Consider the following 21173-nt stretch of genomic DNA (forward strand, 5'->3'; position numbering starts at 1 on the left):
TCCGTGGCCACTCACAAACTTGAGCAGACAGATGTTCTCCCGCAGGGCCCCCACGCAGCCAGCGAACCCCAGCGTGAACATCACCACGCCCACCATCAGGACCAGCACCACCGGGTCGATTCCATGCAGACGAGTCACTTTGGTGAGGTCGGACAGCACACCCTGAAAAAGGCAGAGAAAGCAGGGCAGCATCAGCCTGGAAGCGGAGTTAAGGGTGCTGCCTTGGGGGGCTGGGCTGTGTCCAGAACTGAGGACAGGACTTGCCTTCCGGGGCTCAGTCTTCTCATCACAAACCAGCCAGAGTGTGGCTCCTGCCCATCCTAGAGGAACCTCTGCCCAGCAGATCCTTACCAACCTCAGCCCCCAGGAGACCTCACATGAAGCATTCCTGGCCTCCACCTAGGTTGTGAGTTTCTCCTAAGCAAAAGCCAGGCTTCTTCCGTAGCGTGCAGGGTGCCTACGCCAGGCCTGAGGAAACCGGGCCTGTGGTAAAGTTGGCCACCTGAGTGGCTGAGTTTGTTAGCCTCCAACTCTGCATCCAATTAACAGAGAGCCTGACTATCACGAGACAAAAACAGCCTCCACATGAACATTCTTGTGGCAAACACACCCACCAAGGGCAGACAAAGGTAGTGTTGTCCACAGAATTTCCTGTGCTGATGGAGGTGTTCTATATCTACACTGTCCAAAATGGTAGCACTGGCCACATGTGTTGTCAAGCACTTGAAAAGCAGCTAATGAGACTGACGGTCTGAATTTTAATTTGTATTCAATTCAGTTAATATATAAATACAAGTTAGGTACGGTGGCTCACACCTGCAATCCCACCACCTTGGGAGGCCGAGGAGGGAGGATAACTCAAGCCCAGAAGTTTAAGACCAGCCTGGGCAACCTAGCGACCTCTAAAAAAGACCAGCCTGGGCAACCTCACCTCTAAAAAAAAATTAGCCGGGCAGGTTGGTGTGCGCCTGCAGTCCCAGCTACTCAGGAGGCTGAGGCAGAAGGATCCCTTGAGCCCGGGAGGTCGAGGCTGCAGTGAGCTGTGATCACGCCACTGCATCCAGCCTGGGTGACAGAATGAGACCCCAACTAAAAAAAAAATCCATGCGGGTAGTAAAAACCACAATGGACAGAGCAGTTCTACAGCATTTAAAAAATGCCAGGGAGGAAGTTAAGCCCAAGACTGAGTCACAGAGCATGTCTGCAATTCTGCTTCTTAGATTATGGATTAACTTTCCTCCTCATTGTTCTTGTTCTGTAAATGACTAGGAGTCCAGACCTCCTGCCTTCCAATCACTGATCTTTGTTACAGACTAACTGCTTCCTTTATTGTCCTGTATCTAACTCAGAGCAGATAGCTTCAGTGTGGAATGTTAACTACACCTTTCCTGAAAAAAAATGACGACCTCATATAATGAGATGTCTGTAACTATGCTGTAAGCCTTATATAGAAAGGCTTTGAAATTCTGTTAAATTTCCCTGAACTTTGTCTACACAAAGGATCCCAAACCTCTACACTTGGGAACACTGACTTCCATTCTTTGGAATCTGTGCTTCCCAGGCAGGCCTGTTCTCAACCTTTGTGCTTGAATAAATTCTCTTTAAACTAAATTCAGACCTTTGGTTATTTTAGGTCGACAGATTGAAAGGAAGGGTAGCCAGCTCGATACTCAGGGCTTTGCCCAGTCAGGCTGTTGCAGTCCCAGAGGCAGCCACACGGTGGCGCTACGAGTCATAAGTTGCGCCCATTACTGGGTCACTGGGGCAAAGGGACACTGCACCCCAGGTCTTGACTTTTAGGGGTTCACAGGCTACCTTGCAGGCACCTGAACCTGAAGATGGGCCTTATCACGTCCTAACGCAGGAAAGCCCGTACACCTAAGTGTTCCTGCCTCTGACTTCTGGAAGCAAAAAGAGGTTCCACAGAAGAGGGCCCTAGCTCTCAGACTGTAGAGGAAGCTTTAGTTCCCCACGGTTCTGGGCCTGGTCTCTCCACTGTGCTCCTTCTCCCTCCCTAGCCCTGTAGCAAGGACCCTTTTCAGCCCCCACCACCTCTCAACATCCCTGCCCACGGGGTAAGAGGCCACAAGGCAGCTCTACCCTGCCCACATCCGGACTAGTCCCCTCCCTGGAGCTGCGACTGCCTCCTTGTCCTTCCAGACAATATGAGCCTGGTCTCCCCACCTCACCTCTCCTCCACAGGCTGGGCAAAGAGGTCCACGGGTGCTTAAAGAGCTGCCTCTGCCCACAGGGCACCCAGTGGGCACACACCCAGCCAGCCTTGCTCCCTGCTCTCAGGGATTCTTTTTGTGGATGTGGACAAAAGCTTCAGGGATAAAATGACTCACTTGCTCCCAGAGGCACAAACAGGGTCAGGAAGGTAGCCTCAAGGCTGCCCTGGGCACAGCTGCAGACAAGTCTGGGGTGGCTCAGGGCTTCAGGGAACAGAAAAGAAGTTCCCATAATCACAGGGCTCAGAAACACAACTGGCCCAGCCACAGCCTGCAGCAGCCAACCCCACTACAGGGGAGCAGAGCAGCCGTAGAGGCTGGTTCTGTGAAGATGAACCACTACAGACCTCTACACTGCACAAGAAAGACTTGTTATAGGGGCCAGATCGGACATGGGGAAAAGGAAAGTCCAATGCGTCTGGTGACACCTACTTACCTTTTCGCTCCATGCCCACAGCCCGACTCCAAGGAAGACAACTCCAGCCAACTAAGCAGGGGCAGGGGAGAAAGAGAGAGGACAAAGTTAAGTTGGAAACTAGTACCATGAACATGCTTCACAAAGTCCATACTGCTGCTAGTCAGGGCACGCTGCTGGTTCTTGTCCCAACATGGCCCCTTGACCCCTGCAATTGATAGGGGCTTCCTACCCCAGAACAATGGGACATACATGAGGCTCTGCAGATAGCCTGCACCTACCTTCCCTGAATGTCTGGACATACTTTTTCAACTCCAGATGGCCCCATGACAAGACAGAGCAGACCATGACCTGTAGAGACTACTGCGGCACAGACACCATTCTGCAACCCCCAACTCATTTCTGTATACTATCTGGTGTACAGAAGACATCGCCCCTTGGGAGGGCTGCCCCAAGTGCCTTCAGAGGCTCCCAGCGCACAGGGTGAGGCTCTGCATAAGATCGGGTGCCACCAAGGAGTAAGGGCAAGGGGGGAGCAGAGCTGGACCGGACCCCCAGCCCTGGAGACAGACTCCACGCCCAGACAAGAGCTATCCGCAGCACAGGCCAGGGCTGAGTGCATCCCTGGGGTACCTACACTTGCAGGCCAGGGCTGAGGGCTTCTCTGCAGTACCTACACTCAGCAGGGGCACACATGTGCTCAGGAAATGCTAGGTTATTAGTCACTGAATTAAAATAGCATCACTAGGCAAAGAGGTCATTCTAGAAGAGAGGCATTCCCAAACCCGACCTCTTGCCTGTAGGAACCCCTGGGGTTAGGCTGGCCCACATGATGCACAAGAGAAAGGACTCCCCCAAACACATCACACAGGTTTCTAAACCAGGGAGGATTTTTCCATACAAAACATATCATGGTCTCTGCAAATGATGCTGCCTATTTTTCTGTTTAACCACTTTAGATCACACTGTTTCGCTGCCATTTGTCAGTATCTCAGGATAAATGTCAGGACTAGGCTTCTCAATGACTCTCAACTTCCCAGGATATTCTCAAGCCTTAAACCAGCTGCTGGTTTTATTCAATACCAGCCCCAGGTGGGTGGAGTGGGAAGAAAAGGCTTAAAGGAAGCCCTGGGTGTTCTCACTCAACCTCTTTTGGATCATAGATCACCTTCAGAAAATGCCCATGTGTCCAATATTTTGTACGGAATTTCAGAGAGTTCCCAGCTTCCTGCTGCTGGTTCCCACAGTAGTTTGTGACCCCAAGTGAAGAAAACCTGCCAGGACCCAAGCCTTCCATGTTACAAAGCAGAACACTGGGACCCAGAAAAGGCCAAGATCAAAATGGCAAGCAGTAGGGAGAAGGGCAGGGCCCCAGGACTCAGTTCATTCATTCACTCCTTGCTAGTTTGTTCAATACATATTCCCAAGTCCAGGGTTGGCTCCAGGGGCTCACCCTCTGCCCTTCCCACCACACCATGCCCATGTCCCACTCTCTCCCCAAGGTGTCTTACACAAGCTTGGTGAGTGAGCAGTACAGAAAGTGACTTCCTGCAGGCTTCCACCCAGACCAATCCTCAAGGCCCCCAGGGACTTGCTTCCCTCTTGCCAAAGCGGAGGCCAACTCTTTTTTCTCATCTTATCTGACCTCACCCAACACAGCTCATTCAACTACATCACTGAGACACTCCGCTTCAAGGACCGGCCCCAAGCACATGCTCCTGGCTGTCTCCTCTCTGCCCATCCCCCTCCTCCTTTAGACCCCTTTAAATGCTAGTGGACCTCACTGCACAGTCCCAGTCTCTTAGCCCTCCATAAGTCCTTTAGATGACCCCATGATCCACGCAGCTTTAAATGTCCACACCGCCGAATCGCACATCCAGAGCTCTAGCCCAGGCCACACTCCCAAGTCAAATACCCTAATGTCTACATCACTGTCCCCCAAAGACAACTAAAGGTATTTTAATCTAAACATACCCTACCATGAAGCCTTCGTCTCCCAACCCAGCTCCCTGCCAACTCTTCCCCATCTCATTCAATGGCACCACCATCCACTCACTCATGTATAAGAGAGAAAACCCAGATCCCATGCTGATGCCTCTCTTTCCCTTGTACTCCACACTCAACCTACCAGGACCCTCTGCTGGTTCTGCCTTCAAAACACACAGCGCATTCAACCAGTTTTCTTCCTGGCTGCTTCCACCAGGTCTGGATCCTACAGGGGCTCCTCACTGATCCCTGAGCAACTAGAGTGATCCCTTTAAAACTACAGATTAGATCAGGTAACTCTCCTCAAAACTCTCCAGTGACTTCCCTTCACACACAGAATAAAATCCACACTCAGCCCACATCTCCCGCGTCATCTCCTACTCGTCTCACCCATCCCAGCCCAACCTCCAAGGCCATCCTGGCATTCTGTTACCTGAACTCGCCAAACTCAACCCTGCCTCAGAGCCCTGACACTGTTCTCTTGGCTTAGAATGTTCTTCCTCCATATCCTCCTGGCTGCCTCCCTCACTTCATCCACTGTCTTCAAATTTGACCTCCTCAGGGACGCCGCCCATCCCTCACCATCCTAGGTAGAACTGCTCCCCACCCCCAACTCATGAGCTCCTTCTGTTGACTCTTCTCATGGCCTTAACGCTAGACCCATATAGGCCTTTGTCTTATTATGTCTCCTAACATAAGCCCTCTGAGGGGAGAGATGTTATCTGTTTTGTCAGAGCTGTATCCCAACAACTTGAAAAACTTGGCTCATAGTAGGCTCCAGTGAGTGGTTCTCCAAGGCCCCAAACCAGGAACATCCTTGCCTGGGGTTCTTCCAGCTCCCCTCCCAGGCACACTTCTGGGTCTGACTCAATGCAAAGGCATTCAGAGCAAAGGAGGGCCAAGCAAAAGCCCAGCCCGACCCAGATCCATGGTCAAGTTCTACACAGAGCACTGGCCGAGGGTCACAGCACAACAAGTCTGGAGGATGCCCAGTCCTGCGTCCCATCCAGTGTTCCCAACAGACATTCTAGCCCCTGCCTAACTGCTCTCCATGAAAGCATCCATCCCCTCGCACCACACAGGACAGGTGAGAAAAGTCTACCTGAAAAGACTCACACAAACCCCTACCTGGTACACTCCTCTCTTCCCACCGCACCTCACAGCTCACCCCTCTCTCCCCGCGTCTTCTAAGTCTACCTTTTCCCACCTCAATATCTGTCTCAGCTCTACTTGTATTTATATGTCTCGGTGAATCGACCCTGAGGTGCTGTTTTAATTTTTCTACTGGGTGACAAAATAGATACAATGGGAAGAAGTGACTGGTTTCACAAAAGAAGTCTGCTCTGCCAAAGGATTCAGGGAGCAAGTTCTCAAAAAAGATCCTTGGTTCCTCACAGGAGGTGCCTGCACAGAGGTAAGCATACTTGTATTTATGTCTGTTCTGACTGCCCCCTTCTCCAATGACAAAGCCACCGGCACCACTCTGCTTGTGGCCTACAGACACACTGACCCCCTTTACTCCTCTCGCCATATGCCAAGGCCCCCAGGAAACCCTTGCCAAATCATGGTTGGCTTGAGAAACCAGCCACCCCCACCCCCATTGCGGTGCAGTTCTCCTTCTCTCAGCTCTAAGAATAAGAACTCATGTTTTTTTACCATTCTGTTTCAAAGTAAGAAGTTAACTCACACCAGAAAGACAGGAACTTAGGGGTCACGTGTCAGATCATGGGTTCAATGAACACTGGAGCAGGGCAGGAACTCTGGAGACCAACAATTGTTTTCGAGACAAGAAGAATGAAGGAGGACCAGACAGGGGATGTGACCTGCCTGGATGCTCGCATAACAGTCCCATGTACAAGCCAAGGCACCCACAAGCTTCACCCTAATGGACCCTTTCCCAGAACTCTAGAGCAGATGGTCTGAAGGGGTCAGGCCAGATCAGGCCATCCTCCCTGGCTGCCAATCATCTGGGATGACAGTTCAGCTGGGTACCCTCCAGCCTCAAGTGACCTTCTCTGTCTCTCTTCTATGACCTACTTGAATCCCCTACTGAAGAATGGGGCCCAACACTGGCCAAGCCCAACAGGAGGCCAGTCTTCTGTCTGCTTGGACCATGGGGCACTATACTGCTATGTCCATCACAGCAAGTAGTCCCACCCTTCCCTGGGGGCTGCACACTGGTGAAACACTTAAAGCACCTACAGAGACCCTTCCACATCCCCTAACACCAGTCCAATTACCCTCATTTTTCAGATGAGAAAGCTTGATGTAGAGCAGTTTGGTCATTTGTCCAAGGTCACGCAGCTAAGTGGTGGCAGGCTGAAGAACCAAAGCTGGGGTCTCTGACCCTGACAATATGTTATCTCCCCACCCACAGGGCAGCCACCCATGCCACCTGGGCCAGGAAGGGCAAGTGGCAGCCCTAGCCCTCCAAACAGGAGCATCTTCACAGAAGCACAGAGGCATTGGAGTTCCAAAGAGAGGCTTCTGGGCTATGCAACTATAATACCAACAACCCATATGGTCAGGTGTGAAGACTGGGCTGTGTTCCAAACAGGGCGACGGACAAAGGAACAGGGCCTCTTTGGGGGTCACTGCGAAGATTCGATACCAACCTTTCACCTTAGGCAAATGACCCTATGAAAGAAGGCAAGAGGTCTTCTTGGGACATGCTGGGCTGATCTAGCCAGAGTTTTTAGAAGCCACAAAAAATCCATTCACCATATGAGCAAGCCCATGGCACTTTACCCAAGCTTCCAATCAAGTCACAACGGAAGTATAGACACTTGGCCAGGCCCTGCTGGACTGGAGAAGAGTGTTGTTACAACTCCAAGCAGGTCAAAAGCAGTCCCTCCCCCATAATTTAATGGCCTCAGCCCCTTGCAAGGTTTCGTTTAAGAGTACTTGTAAAAGCACTTAGGTAACTCTTACAGGCCCCAGAGACCTTTCCTCACAGCAAGTTCAAGGCAAACCACCAACTGCAAGGCAACGTTCCACCCTGCTGGCCTCAGGTTCTTACACAATCCTCTCCCTGACTCAGGCTGACAGAGCCTCTTCCCCTGGGTCTCAAAGAAACTTAAGAGTAGGTCACTGCAATGCGAGGCAATCCAGGGCAGTACTGAGCACACAGCCAGTCCTGGTGTTATAGGCCAAGGCTCTGGGAAGGGGGTTTCTTATATTTCTCATGTTTGATTTGAAGTTGTTTATCTAAATGTACCAAGGTAGCTTCTCTGATTGTTGTCACTTCCCACCCCCACTTAAGAAACCATCAGCATGAAGCCAGGCTCGGTGGCTCAGCCTGTAATACCACACTTTGGGAGGCTGAGGTGAGTGGATTGCTTGAGCCCGCAGGTTTGAGACCCAACTGGGCAACTAGACCTCATCTCTACAATAAATCAAAAAATCAGCCGGGCATGGTAGCGCGTGCCTGTAGTTCCAGCTACCTGGAAGGCTGAAGCGGAAGGATCACCAGAGCCCAGGAGGTCGAGGCTGCGGTGGCTGGGAGCGGTCATTGCACTCCAGTCTGGGCGACAGAGTGAGACTCCAACTCAAAAAAAAAAAAAGAAACTATCAGCATGATTAGATCTTGGACCATGCTGAAACTGCCCACAGGCCTTGTTACTTCAGTCTTGGGGGTTGGTGAGGGGATTAGGAGATCTTTATGTCCTTGTTAATTTAGCATTGGGAGTGGATGAGAAACCATGGAGTATAAATTCTAAGAAAATTGTACTATCAGGAAGTGAGGTTTCTTTTGAGGGAAGAGTGAATATACCTGACTCATTCCCTGATTCCATGGTATCAGATTAAACGTCCATTTCTCCCAGCCCTTTGCCTCTTGTTTCTGACTGACCCCAAGGGAGAAAGCAACCAGTTTGCTAGGCTAGAACACTGGATCCAATCTCTACTCTGCAGCTTCCTAGTGACAGGGCCTTGTGTCAGTCTAGGGCCGTCTCTGAATGTATATTCTTCTCTACAAAATGAGGATGACCCTTCCTAGGACACAGGAAGGCTGTAAGGATTGAAGGATGATCCTATGTGACATGCTTACCCCAGGGAACAGAGACAGTCCTGAGGAAGCCTTGCCTTCCCATGATGCAGGCAGAGCAGAGGCGTGAAGGGGCCATCAAGGAAGTGCCATAAGCATCTGTTGTCCTGAAGATACTGCACCTCCTTCTCCTGACCCTGGGAGCTCTACACCCCATCCCTAATAACTCCCAGCCCCAGTATCTGCCCTAAGACAAGGTTCTCCTTTCCAGAGGCATCTGTTTTACTGGGCCTCTGGTGACAGCAGAGAAGCAGAACTTAGGGAGACAAGCCCTTCTGAAGGCTTTTCAAATGAGGTAGGAAAGAAAATAGCAGAGAGCGGAGGAAGCTAGAACTGAGTCTCAGCTCTGCTGCTAACTCACTCTGTGGTCTTGAGCAAGCCATCCCTCTCTGGTCACAGTCTGCCAATCTACAATGTGAGCAGCTGAAGACCAACGACCTACAAGGGTCTATGCACCTCCCACCAGGTGGAACACCATGGTCTTGGCACTCTCCAGAATAAGAAGTCTTGAATCCAGGCCCAGGGAGTTCAGTGAACAGCAGAGACACTCATGGCAACCCAAAATGCTGACAATTCAATTAAACTTGAGTCCAAAAAGGACTCCATAGGGCACAGACCCCCAACCCAACCTGGCCCTAAGAGCCCCAAGGGCTAGGAGGTCTTGCCCCTCAAGACTGGGGTCACTTTGAGCCGTAAACAGAGCAGGGAACACCCCTTTCAAAACAGTCCCACATTTTAAGAGTCTGGACTTAGCCACTTCCCAGTGGAGGTTTGGAAGGTCTGGGCATCACAGGGGATGCTGGAGCCCAGCTTCCTCATGACAGAGGGAAACAAGGCCCAGGGTAGAAGGTGCCTTGCACAGTCACACAGCTATCACACCCCAGCTTTTCCTCCTGCCGGAAGGGTGGTTCTGAGAAAAAGCAGCACATGTGCCCTCCCAGCAGAGCCAGTAAATGAATGTGAGGCCCCAGAGGGGGGTAAGGACTGCACAGAGGGCCTCCCAGTGCAGCTTCCACGGCTGTCTCTGTGTTGCCTGATAACAGAGAGCTGACCCCTACCAAGCCCAGCCCAGGAATCCAACTGTGTCAAGGCCTTGGAAAGGAAGGAAGATGAAGGGGGCAGAGTCATCCAAGGGAGATGACAGGCAGCACCCCAGAAAAGGGAGAGGGAGCCCACACCCCAGACCCAGTCTCAGCCATTGATGGCACCACTCACAGTAATTAACAATGGGTAGAAAACCAAGATACCAAACCAGCAGTCAGCATTTCTGTAAAGGGCCAAATAGTAAATGTTTTCAGCTTCGTGTGCTGAATGATCTCCACTGCAATTACTCAACTCTGTTGTTATAATGGGAATGCAGCCATAGATAATACGTAAATGAATGGGTGTGGCTGTGTTCCAAGAAAACTGCATGTGCAAAAACAGGGGGAAGGCCAGGTTTAGCCAGTCTGCCAAGCCCAGCACTAAACTATCACACTAAAACCATCTGGACCTGGAGATGAAAGACAGGATTTCCTTCAACTCAGTCACAGGAACCCTAGGATACCCCTACATTCAGGTCGCTAACACTGGTATGTTTCTGTATTACTGTAACAGGTCTTAAGAGCCTAAAACTATAAATACACACAAATGATATATTCCCACAACGGGATATTACACAAGAATAAATGATCTACAACTACATATAACAACATGAATGAATCTCACACATGATATTTAACAAAAGATGTCAGACACAAATGATTTTGTACTGTTAGGAAAGAATATTTAGAGGCAAAAACTGTATCTAGCATCCAATCAAAAGTTACTAGATAGGCAAGAAGGAAAATAAAAGTGACCTAGTGACAAGGGAAGAAAAATCTAGTAAATAGAAGATGACACAGGAATGAAACAGGAAGGTAGAGTTAGCAGACAAGACTTTAAAACAGGTATTGCAAATATGTACAGGGATTTAAAGGACAATATAAACATGATAAGGAAAAAAATCTTAGATATAAAAAAGAACCAAATGTAATCACTAGAAATAGAAACCACAACATTAGAAATGAAGACCTCACTAGATAGTTTAAGAGCCAATTAGATACTATAGACTAAAAAGATCAGTGAACTTGAAGACAAAACAACAGACAGGAGAGGGGATAAAAGTAACAAAATCAAAAATTGAACAGAACCTCAGTGACCAGCAGGAAAACCAGTGTCCCAGAAAAAAAGGGGGGAAGGGTGTATATTTGAAAAAAAAAATAACCAAAATATACACAAATTTGATGAAAACTATAAACCCACAAATCCCACAGGCCCAGTAATACTCAAGTATCTCAGTCTTAAAAGGTATTTTAAAGATTTTTCCCCCTCTCTTAAACTTAAGCCTTGAGACATGTTTTAGAAACTTCTTTGCACCTTATACCCTTGTCTGATCATATACTTGCTTAGAAATCCCAGGGGCTAATTTTTTTTTTTTTTTTTGAGTTGGAGTCTCACTCTGTCACCCAGACTGGAGTACAGTGGCCGCTCCCAGCCACCACAGCTTTGACCTGCTGGGCTCCGGCGATCCTTCCGCCACAGCCTTCCGAGTAGCTGGAACTACAGGTGCGTGCTACCACGCCCGGCTAATTTTTTTATTTATTGTAGAGATGAGGTCTTGCCAAGTTGCCCAGGTGGGTCTCGAACCCGCAGGCTCAGGCAATTCACTCATCTCAGCCTCCCAAGTGCAGGATTACAGGCTGAGCCACTGAGCCCGGCTTCCAGGGGCTAATCTTAAAACAGCCTGATAGAAGGACTCTTCCACTTGAAGGAGCCATGAGGAGATGGTAAAGCCACAACCTCACTGCAGTTGAGATAATACTAACCACACCTGTAGGAGGACTGCCAACCAAGACAAGTCATCAAGACACATCCTCATCAAGACACATCCTGCCTGCATACCAAATTTCTCTTTTTAAACTCTTGCAATTAGCCTAAAAATCTGAAATGGCTTCTTTGAGGCATGAGACTGGTCATTTCCCCATCTGCTGGCTTGTGGAATGAAATCACCTTCCTCCCTTTACATCTCATGCTTATTTTGGTGTACAAGCAATGAGTGGCCAAGTTTGTATCAGTTATGCAATGAACCCTAAAAAAGAATAAACACAAAGAGAACCACACCAGCACAGATAATAAAACTGCTAAAATCCAAGTATTAAAAAGAAACTCTTGAAGTCAGTTTTGGGGGGTGGAGGTGTGCCTGGGTAAAGTAGTTCAGTTGCTTTTCTTCTGACAACCAAAGACAGAAAAGACAGAGGAAGAAACTAGAGAAAAGGGGTTTATTTCTGCAGCCAGGTCACAGAGAGACAGGCAGTATCATTATCTCTGCACCCAGGTTACAGAGAGACAAGTGGTATCATTACCAGAAGTCCACTCGAAGGCAAGCCTACTTCAGTATTTATTTATACACACACACACACACACACACACACACACACACACACACACTTATATACATATATACATATATATATACTTATAGCCCCTCACCCACTCCCACGGCTAAATTAGCAAGGGCATGAATCAAAATCTCCTAATCCTCCTTCACTCCCACCCCAATTAACAAGGCCACTGGGCAGTTTCAGTATGATCCAAGAGCTCCTAATCATGCTGATGGTTCCTTATGGGGGGATGGGAAATTACAACAATCAGAGAAGCTACCTTGGTATTTAGATAGACAATTTCAAATCAAACATTAAAAATCTAAGAAACCCTGTTTCTGCCTATAACAGAGGGAGACACACTGCATACAGAGTATGCATATACAAAATATTTTAATCAAATGAAAACACACAAAATATGTGGGATGCAGAAAATGTATAGCTTAAAATACTTACACTAGAAAAGAAGAAAGATGTAGAAATCAGTGATGTAATCTCCCACTTTAAATCAGAAAAAAAAAAAGCAAAATGATCCCAAAGTAAATGGAAGGGAAGAAATAATAAAACTAAGAGCAGCAATCAATGTAAATGTACTTAATGCCAATGTATAAGTATATTGTGTATATTTTATAATTTGAAAAATAAGAAATATAAGAAACAAAAAATATTTAAAAAGCTGTGCATGATGGTTTACACTTGTAATCCTAGCACTTTGGGAGGCTGAGGTGAGGGGATCTCTTGAGGCCAGGAGTTTGAGACCAGCCTAAGAAACATAGTGTGACACTGACTCTATATAAAATAAAGTAAAATTAAATTAAAATAAAATAACATAAAATAAATCAATGAAACTAAAGACAGAGTCAAATCTAATTTACAGCAACAGAAGGCAGAACAACGGTCACCTGAGGATGCGGTGGAGGTGACCACAGTAGGACATAAGAGCAGTTTATGGAGTGATGGAAATGTTTTATACCTCTACTGTGATGAGGGTGGTTATGTGGCATATACAGCTGTCATTGAACTGTACACTTAAAATAGGTAACTTATTCAATCTAAATCATACCTCAGTAGAAGTGATTTTTTTATAAATGATTTCTGAGGGGGAAAAAGTACAAGCACAACAAATTACTCCAATAGACCGTGCCATGCGCTGACAATTTACTAGCCATGAACGTAGTTATACACTAGATTTCTTAGATTGGAATGTATCCTGTGAGCATCTAACAATTGCATGTGCCAGGCAATAATCTCAGCACACCTGGACACCCCTTCCTTAGTGGTCCCAGCCTCACACATGCCTGAGAAGGGGAGATTAGGGGCCAAGGCCCGGCTGGCATCAGCACCACAGGCAACTCCTCAAGTTCTACTGGCATCTCTCTCTGATTGAGCAATCCTTGTCTTGCACCTTGGCAAGCCTAATTGTGGAAAAATACATACACACACACACACCTTTGCCAAAAGATAAAGCGGTCTACTTCCTATGAATTTGGGCAGTCCTTCTGGAGAAGTAACTTTGACCATTTAAATATGTCAGGCAGGTCAAAACAACATACACATCTTCTGACCCATTTAATCCCACTCCTGGGAATCTATTCCAGAAAATAATATCCCTCCCTTACCCGAGGGGAAGAATCTGTATTACACAAACTAATCACTGCATCCTTATCTAGGATAGTAAAAAATTGGAAACAACCTAAATGTCCAATATGGGAATTTCTAAAAATACAATTAGGAAGATAACGTTGCAACCTGGAATGTGATACACTAGGAGATGCTGATGTGAAAATGCAGACCACAAGACCGCAAGGCTACTACTCACAAGGTTATGAAATCATGCATGCCTGCAGACACGATACAAGCATGGAAGAGGGAGTGTAGCAAAGCAGGGGTGCCTTGTTTTGCCTTCTTGAATTTTCATGCAATTACAAAAGTTTATTAAATAATACTTGAAGAGAAAAAGGTGATGAGGAGACCCTCTTAAAGTAACCCTCTATTACTAAAAATGTTGGATGACTTAGGATTACTGCCTAGCACACACCCACATTCCTTAAAATCATAAAATTGTCCTAACCCTCCCTGAAACAAAATGAGTCCCAAACCCCATGGTTATGGTCACATAGCTAATAAAATAGGTTGTTATTCAGCCCTGTGATCAACAGTTAAAGTTAGAAATGTAATTATCTTAATCATGTAACTGTAATCCTTACACTTTTGTTTTATTGTACTCATTGATTAATGGTGTATATTCCACTTTGTAGTAAGTTCCACTAGCACTTTTACTTAGTGTGACAGATAAACTAAAATTACCCGTAATGGGTATCAAGAATATGCAGACAACGAATGTTATAATTGACGAAACACAATTGAAACTGGAATTTTACAAAATGCTTTGTAAATCAGATTTTGATATTAATCGACAGCAAACTCCAATGCTTATGCTTATAAATACTACATTCATGGCTACGTTCAGACTGTAAAATCTGAGGAGCTGAGCTGGTCTTGGTATCTATACCAGCTTGTCTCCCTGAATTCCAAATTCAGAAATAAACTTCTTTCCTCCCAGTTCTCTGCCTCTCAGTTTTCACTGGCGGACGAGAGAGCAGTGTGTTTTCCACGGACCATATCAAAGGGACCACATCTTCTCAGCAGTGAAAACAAAAATACACTTTACACATTATTGAAATACTAGACTTTTCCCTTGACTGCATTAATTACAAAGAGATGGAATTAGAAGAACAATTTACATTCAGACCTGGAGAGTAGGCCTTGGGGTCTTATATCACAGGCACAGAGTTCAGCTCAAATAAGGGTATGAATACTTCATCAGTCAGAGGAGTCAACAAACAGATCATCCTGGGAGGTGGCAAGTCCTCTATAAAGAGGAGCACAATCCAGACCAGATGAAGAGAATAAGGCTCCACCTGCAAAGACACTGAACACCAGGGTCGGAGAAGAGAACTGATCCTTCTACCTCACACTTGCTTCCCTCTCTTGAGCAGGGTTAACTACATGACCTGGTTTTACACAGGGCAGGCCTGGGGTATATCTGTTGTTCTGGCAAAATTCTCTCTCACTCTCAAAGTTTCCTGATTTGAACCACAGATTACACACGTTCACCCTACTCCTGGAAGACACCTATTACTTTGAAGGAAGGGTACCAAGTACAAATGTCCATAGCACTTATCTCACTCAGAAACAGGCTACACATTGCATTCAGGAGCAAGTTCACAGATTTTACAAGTAGGGTAGGCTCAGATCTACACAAGTCACTGAGAAAGCCAATGGCAGAACATCACTTTAAAATATTTTTTAAAACTGAAGACAAGCAGGGGACTCTCCTCTCTGTGTAACACAGGCCTACTGTCTACTTAGAAGGGGTCTCAGTTCTTCACTTCTAATCCATCTCTGAAATAGATCCAGGCAAGAGCTTTATCCAACCTTTACAGATTGAAGTCAATGCCTGTGGTAGAAAGCAACCCTGGAGTTGCAGACATCATCTAGATCATCCCTCTAGAGGATTCTCTCAGCAAAACCAGAAAACCTCAACTTCTTTGTGGAACCAGGTGGGGTATAAATGAACATAGATGAAGGGCCGTACGCCACTCCTCCAGCATACGCCTCTCGCAGCTTCCCTTCCTCTGCAAGTCAAAATGAGATTTTAAAAAAAATTTTAATTGCAATAAAATATATGTAAAATATGGCCGGGTTCGGTGGCTCAGCCTGTAATCCCAGGGAGGCCGAGGCGAGTGGATTGCCGGAGCCCGTGGGTTTGAGACCAGCCCGGGCAACTTGGTGAGACCTTGTCTCTACAATAAATCAAAAATTAGCAGGGCGTGGTAACGTGCGCCTGTAGTTCCAGATCCTTGGAAGGCTGAGGCAGAAGGATCGTTGGAGCACAGCAAGTCGAACCTGGGGTGGCCGTGAGTGCACTCCAGCCTGGGCGACAGAGTGAAACTCCAACTCAAAAAAAAAAAAAGTAAAATAAAACACACATAATATAAAACTTATTTTAGCCATTTAAAATGTAGTTGATTGACATTAAGCACATTCAGTGTTGTACAATTAACACCACCATCTACCCATAATACTCTTCTCAATTTTCAAAACTGAAACTCTACATCCATCAATAATAACTCCCCATTTTTCCCCTCCCCCAGCCCCTGACAACCAATATTCTACTTTCTGTCTCTACTAATTTGACTGCTCTGGGAACCCCCATGTAAGTAAAATCAGACAGTAGTTGTCTTTTTGCATCTGGGTTATTTCATTTAGCACAATGTCCTCAATGTTCAACCATGTTGTGGTATGTGTCAGAACTGACTTCCATTTTTTAAAGCTGAATAATAAACTATTACACATCTATATACCACATTTTGTTTACCCATTCAATCGTCAATGGACACTTGGGTTGCTTCCACCTTTTGATTACTGTAAATAATGCTGCTATGAACATGGGCATATAAGTATCTTTTTGAGTTCCTGCTTTCCATTCTTCTGGTTATATTCCCAGAAGTGGAATTATTGGATTATATGGCAATTCTATTTTTAACTTTTTGAGAGACCACCATACTGTTTTCCACAGTGCACCATTTTACAATTTCACCAACAGTGCACAGGGGTTTAAATTTCTCTATACCCTCATCAATGTTTGATACCTTTCTTTTTTAATAGCCATCCTAGTGGGTGTAAAGTGGTATCTCATTGTGGTTTTGATTTGCATTTCCCTAAGACAGTGAGATTTTGCACTAAAAACAGGTCTAGCACAACCAAAGAATAACTTGGGGGGAAAAGAAGTGCTAGTGCTCTCAAAATGCTGTGTTGCCTAGAGGCATTTTTCTCCCTAGCATCCCCATGATAAGAAGCTCAAGAAGCCTAGTTCCACTCCTACTCTTACCATGAGGTTTGGAACAGACAAAACCACTTTTCTTACCCTAAGCAGGTATTAACAGTCCCTGGGAAACCTCAGCCCTCAAGTCAGAAAGAGCTTTAAAAACTGTTAGAGTGCAACAGATATTCATCTATGAAGAATTTTATTGTGAAAACAGCTGAATATAATCTATATTTGTCCCAGCACCTAGAATCAGTCACATAAGCCACAGGTTGCCTACTATATATTCAAATTTGCCTGTTGAACCCAATGCCCGTCATCAGCACCAACAAAAATTCCATGCAAAATGATCTATCTATCTAGGCTCTGCTTCAAATAATCCAAAGGGTGGGGGAAGGATACAAATAAAACAAAACTGACCGTGAGCTGATTTTTTTACAACTAGATGATGGGAACATGAGAATCATTATATTATTCTATTTTTGTATCTTCTCCATTTAAGAAAATAAAACTTCTATGCAGAGGTAAGACATTCCACTTTACACATTTTCATCAACCCTATGAGGCAGAAAACAGGCAGCTGAGATCAGTATTTCACAAGGAAAACATTAAGGCTTATCGAGGTCACTCAGTTAAGGCGAGAATCCAGACTGACACCTATGTACCTAGAGCCAACCCAGCACTCTCCCGCTGCACCCTCCCACTGCACCCCAATTCTCAAGCCTCACTCCACACTGCCCGTTCTTGTGCAAATGAGGACTGCAAATCACCACCAGAACCCAGGAGGGAGTGTCCAGCAGCCCCCCCACCCACAAGGCAGCTGGACTTCCACTCTCATTTCCCAACCAAGCTCTCTCACACCTCATTTTCCTGACTATTCCTGTTTGTTCCTTCCTGTTCCGCCCTAGTGCACACTAACTGAAAAATAATTAACTCTTGACACATACATTGGCAATTCTGCAAAACCCTGATAACACTGTGGTGCCCTTCAACTACCACACAGACTTGCTGCCATGCTGCATTCATGAACTTCACTATTTGAATTTTCATGCTGCAAATGTAATCTTGGGCAAGTTAGTAGAGCTCCTTGAGAGCAAAGAAATCAGTCCTGAAAAGACTCTGAAGAAATGGAGATTACCAGGGCCCCTCAGCCACAGCAGCAGTGCGAGTGTTGCTCTAGCTGTAAAATTCAAGATGATAGTCTGAGGTTGAGGCACAAAGCCAAGCAAGCAAACCCAGGGAAACAGCTGGGCATACAGGTGTGCAAAGTGTTGGGCTGCCTGCCTAGCCCAGGTGATCCTCCACCATACAACTAGCAGGGACTAGGGGGTGGATCACCAAGTGAGGCCAGAGAGCTCTCCTCCAGGTAGGGAGCAATGCCGGTCTGAGAAGCCACATATCACGAGAATGGGGCAGAGTCTCCCATTAGGAGGGACCCACAGGAACCACACTATATGTCCATATGAAATGCCCTATTTATGATGAGGCTGTTGGTGAAAGGCTAGCTGAGCACAGGAAAAGACTTGGGGCATAAGAAGGCCAAGCCATCGAATCCCACCTTCACTCTCCAAGACAGAAAACCCCCAAACACACTGAGATAAATCACCAGGAGATGATGCTGTAAAATCAAGGTTGAAAAGCTGTGAAGTCTTAGTTCCCAAGAGTTCCAGTTCAGATAGGAAACACCAAATCCTCAGAAGCAAACTGTAGTGGAATGGCCACACATTCTATCCCTCCTTCTTCATTTGCCCCCACACAGATACCAATAAGCCATGCTTGCTTAGTGGTTTAAGAGCCTCTGTACATGAGCATGTTCCCAGGCCCTCCTCCCTCAGTGTCTCCTGTCCCTGGACCAATCCCACTGGCAATACACACATGATGATATCTTCCTTAACCCTCTGACCAATTCCAGCCAGGGCCAAATTTTTCCTTTCTTCTTTAAGGCAAGAATCCTTGAAAGAACTATCAAGAATCATCCTTTCACTTTACTTCCTGTTGGCTCCTGGCCAACTCCAGCTGAGTTTCCACCCCCACCCCCACCCACACCCCAAGCACACAGCAGCTCTAGTCGAGGTCACCTTGTCAAGCCATTGCCAATGTTGTAGTCATCCTTCTTCACCTGGCTGTGGTTTAACTAACTGCTCCTTTCTGCCCGAAAGGCTTCTACAACACAAAATCTGCTGGTCTTCCTTTATCTCAAGCCACTCACTCTCAGGAATCTTAGCAGTAGGCTTTCTTCCTCAACCCAGCCTCTGGCATCCCAGGGCTCAATATTCTGACCTCTTCTCAGTCAACACACTCATCTTTGATGTTCTTGTCCAATCCACCCTTTCCTCCCATGGTGACCAAGGCTTTCATCTCCAGGATGGTCACTAACATCTCCGTGAGGCTGGTTAAGAGATAATTCAAACCTACCCTTCTGCCACAAGAATCCCACCTCAGAACATGGTACCACCATCCATCCCTTCACTCAGCAGAGTCATTCCAAAATTAGATCACACCATCCAACTTAAAATCTTCCAAGATTTAAAGACAGAAAATCATTCCAACTACTTTTGGAGACCCGCATGACTCTTTATGACCTGATTCCTGCGTACCTCTGTCCTCATCTGTGTCCCATCCCCCTTACTGAGATCAAGCCACATGACCTTCTTTTTGTCCTTTGCATATGCCAAGATCATTTCAACCTCAGGACCTTTGCAACTGCTGTCCTCTCTGCCTGGAGCTTTCTTCTCCAGACCCCCATTTGGCTGCCTCTTCATTGGTACTCCAGTCTTAGCTTACAAGTCACCTCCTCAGAATGTCTTCCCTGTCTACCCTAACTAAGGAGCTTCTCCCTCACTGCTCTGTTGCTTAAGATGCTAATACCACGCGCTTGGTTAAACATAAGCATCACAAGGGCAGGACTGTACTGTCCTTGTTGATTATTACCTCCCAGAACCTAGGACAGGACCTGGCCCACAGTCAAATGCACAGCAAGTACATTGCTGCCAACGTCCCATTGGGGCATTCTGGGGTAGAGACAGAAGACAGACAAGTTTCTGGGCCACAGCCCCAAGCCTTCCTGAATCCCCAAGACTGGGCTTGCCTTAATCCAGCTTTCAATCACCTTGGACTTCCCCATCACAGCACTTGTCACTGGATCAGTGAGGGCATGGTGCCCCAACCCTGCCCACCACCTTATCCCAGAGCCTCATATGATGCCTGGCAAGTCAAAAGTTATGTAGATAATTGTCACTTACTGAAAGAAGGACTAAACAAGGGAACGTGGCCACTCTCATGCACTTACCCAGAAGACGATGTTGTAGCTGAAAAGGAGGTACTTGTACCAGCAGCTGACCTCGGCATTAGAGTATCTATAATAGTGCATCTTCTGAGAAGCAGAATCTGCAGAGAGACATGGGACTGGTGAGGTGGCAAGTTCAGTTTTAAAACATCTCCCCAAAGCCTGCTCAAACGTAGATTCCAAAAAACTCCAAATCATTTTCCTCATATCCCTTCAACAGTCCAAGCATAGGTCTATTACCAAGGCCAGCTAAGGGCTAGACAAAACTCAAGTTAAGTCAGCTTTCCAAAAAAACAAACAGAAGAATAAGAGGACGGTGAATTCCATAGTCCATGTTCTTCCCACCTACCAGAGCCAACGGAAGAAACGGCAGCTTAACCACAAAGAACTGCTTTTGGGACGAAGACATGAGCGGGCAGGCAGGTTTGGACATGATCCAACTGTGCCCAGTTTTCGAAGAAAGGCCAGAATTAAGGCTCCATATTCATTCATTTAACATTTTCTGAAACAACCTCCCAATCTCAGCCCTCACAGAGGTAAGGGAGGCCACAGCAGCCAGCATTCACACCCGCTCATCCTCCTCTCCCTCTCCAGTTTCCATCTTCTCCTGCCGTCTTCCCTCCCCAGCCTTCTATCCATCACAGATTTGGCCTCTAGGGCTGCACAGACTGAAGGGGGTGAGGGGTGGACTCTATCTATCTATCTATCTATCTATCTATCTATCTATCTATCTATCTATCTACTATCTTTTTGAGTCGGAGTCTTACTCTGCCGTCCAGGTTAGAGTGTGGTGGCACTATCTCAGCTACCACAGCCTCCACCTGATGGGCTCAGGCAACCCTTCTGCCTGTCTTCCAAGTAGCTGGAACTACAAGCACGTGCCACCATGCCTGGCTAATTTTTTTACTTATTGTAAAGATGAGGCTGGTCTCAAACTCTCGGTCCCCCAAAGTGCTGGGATTACAGACATGAGCCACCACA

General features: G+C 46.6%; 1 protein-coding gene across 3 annotated transcripts in view; it reads right to left on the minus strand.

Moving 5' to 3' along the window:
• TSPAN14 (tetraspanin 14) overlaps nt 1–21173 on the minus strand; it is a 57485-nt gene that overhangs the window by 11809 nt on the left and 24503 nt on the right. Inside the window, exons 2-4 of one of the 3 annotated variants that reach the window (XM_008049899.2) lie at nt 20196–20293; nt 2668–2718; nt 16–162 (exon numbers count right to left, since the gene is read on the minus strand). In XM_008049899.2, the coding sequence (XP_008048090.2) occupies nt 16–162; nt 2668–2718; nt 20196–20293 (296 nt within the window). Of the gene's footprint in view, nt 1–15; nt 163–2667; nt 2719–20195; nt 20294–21173 lie in introns of those variants that run through there. The other 2 variants (XM_021708179.1, XM_021708178.1) reach the window with 2 other exon arrangements.

Source organism: Carlito syrichta, unplaced genomic scaffold (genome assembly GCF_000164805.1).
Source record: "Carlito syrichta isolate Samal-C Ts95f unplaced genomic scaffold, Tarsius_syrichta-2.0.1 Scaffold56974, whole genome shotgun sequence".
NCBI classification, from domain to species: domain Eukaryota; kingdom Metazoa; phylum Chordata; class Mammalia; order Primates; family Tarsiidae; genus Carlito; species Carlito syrichta.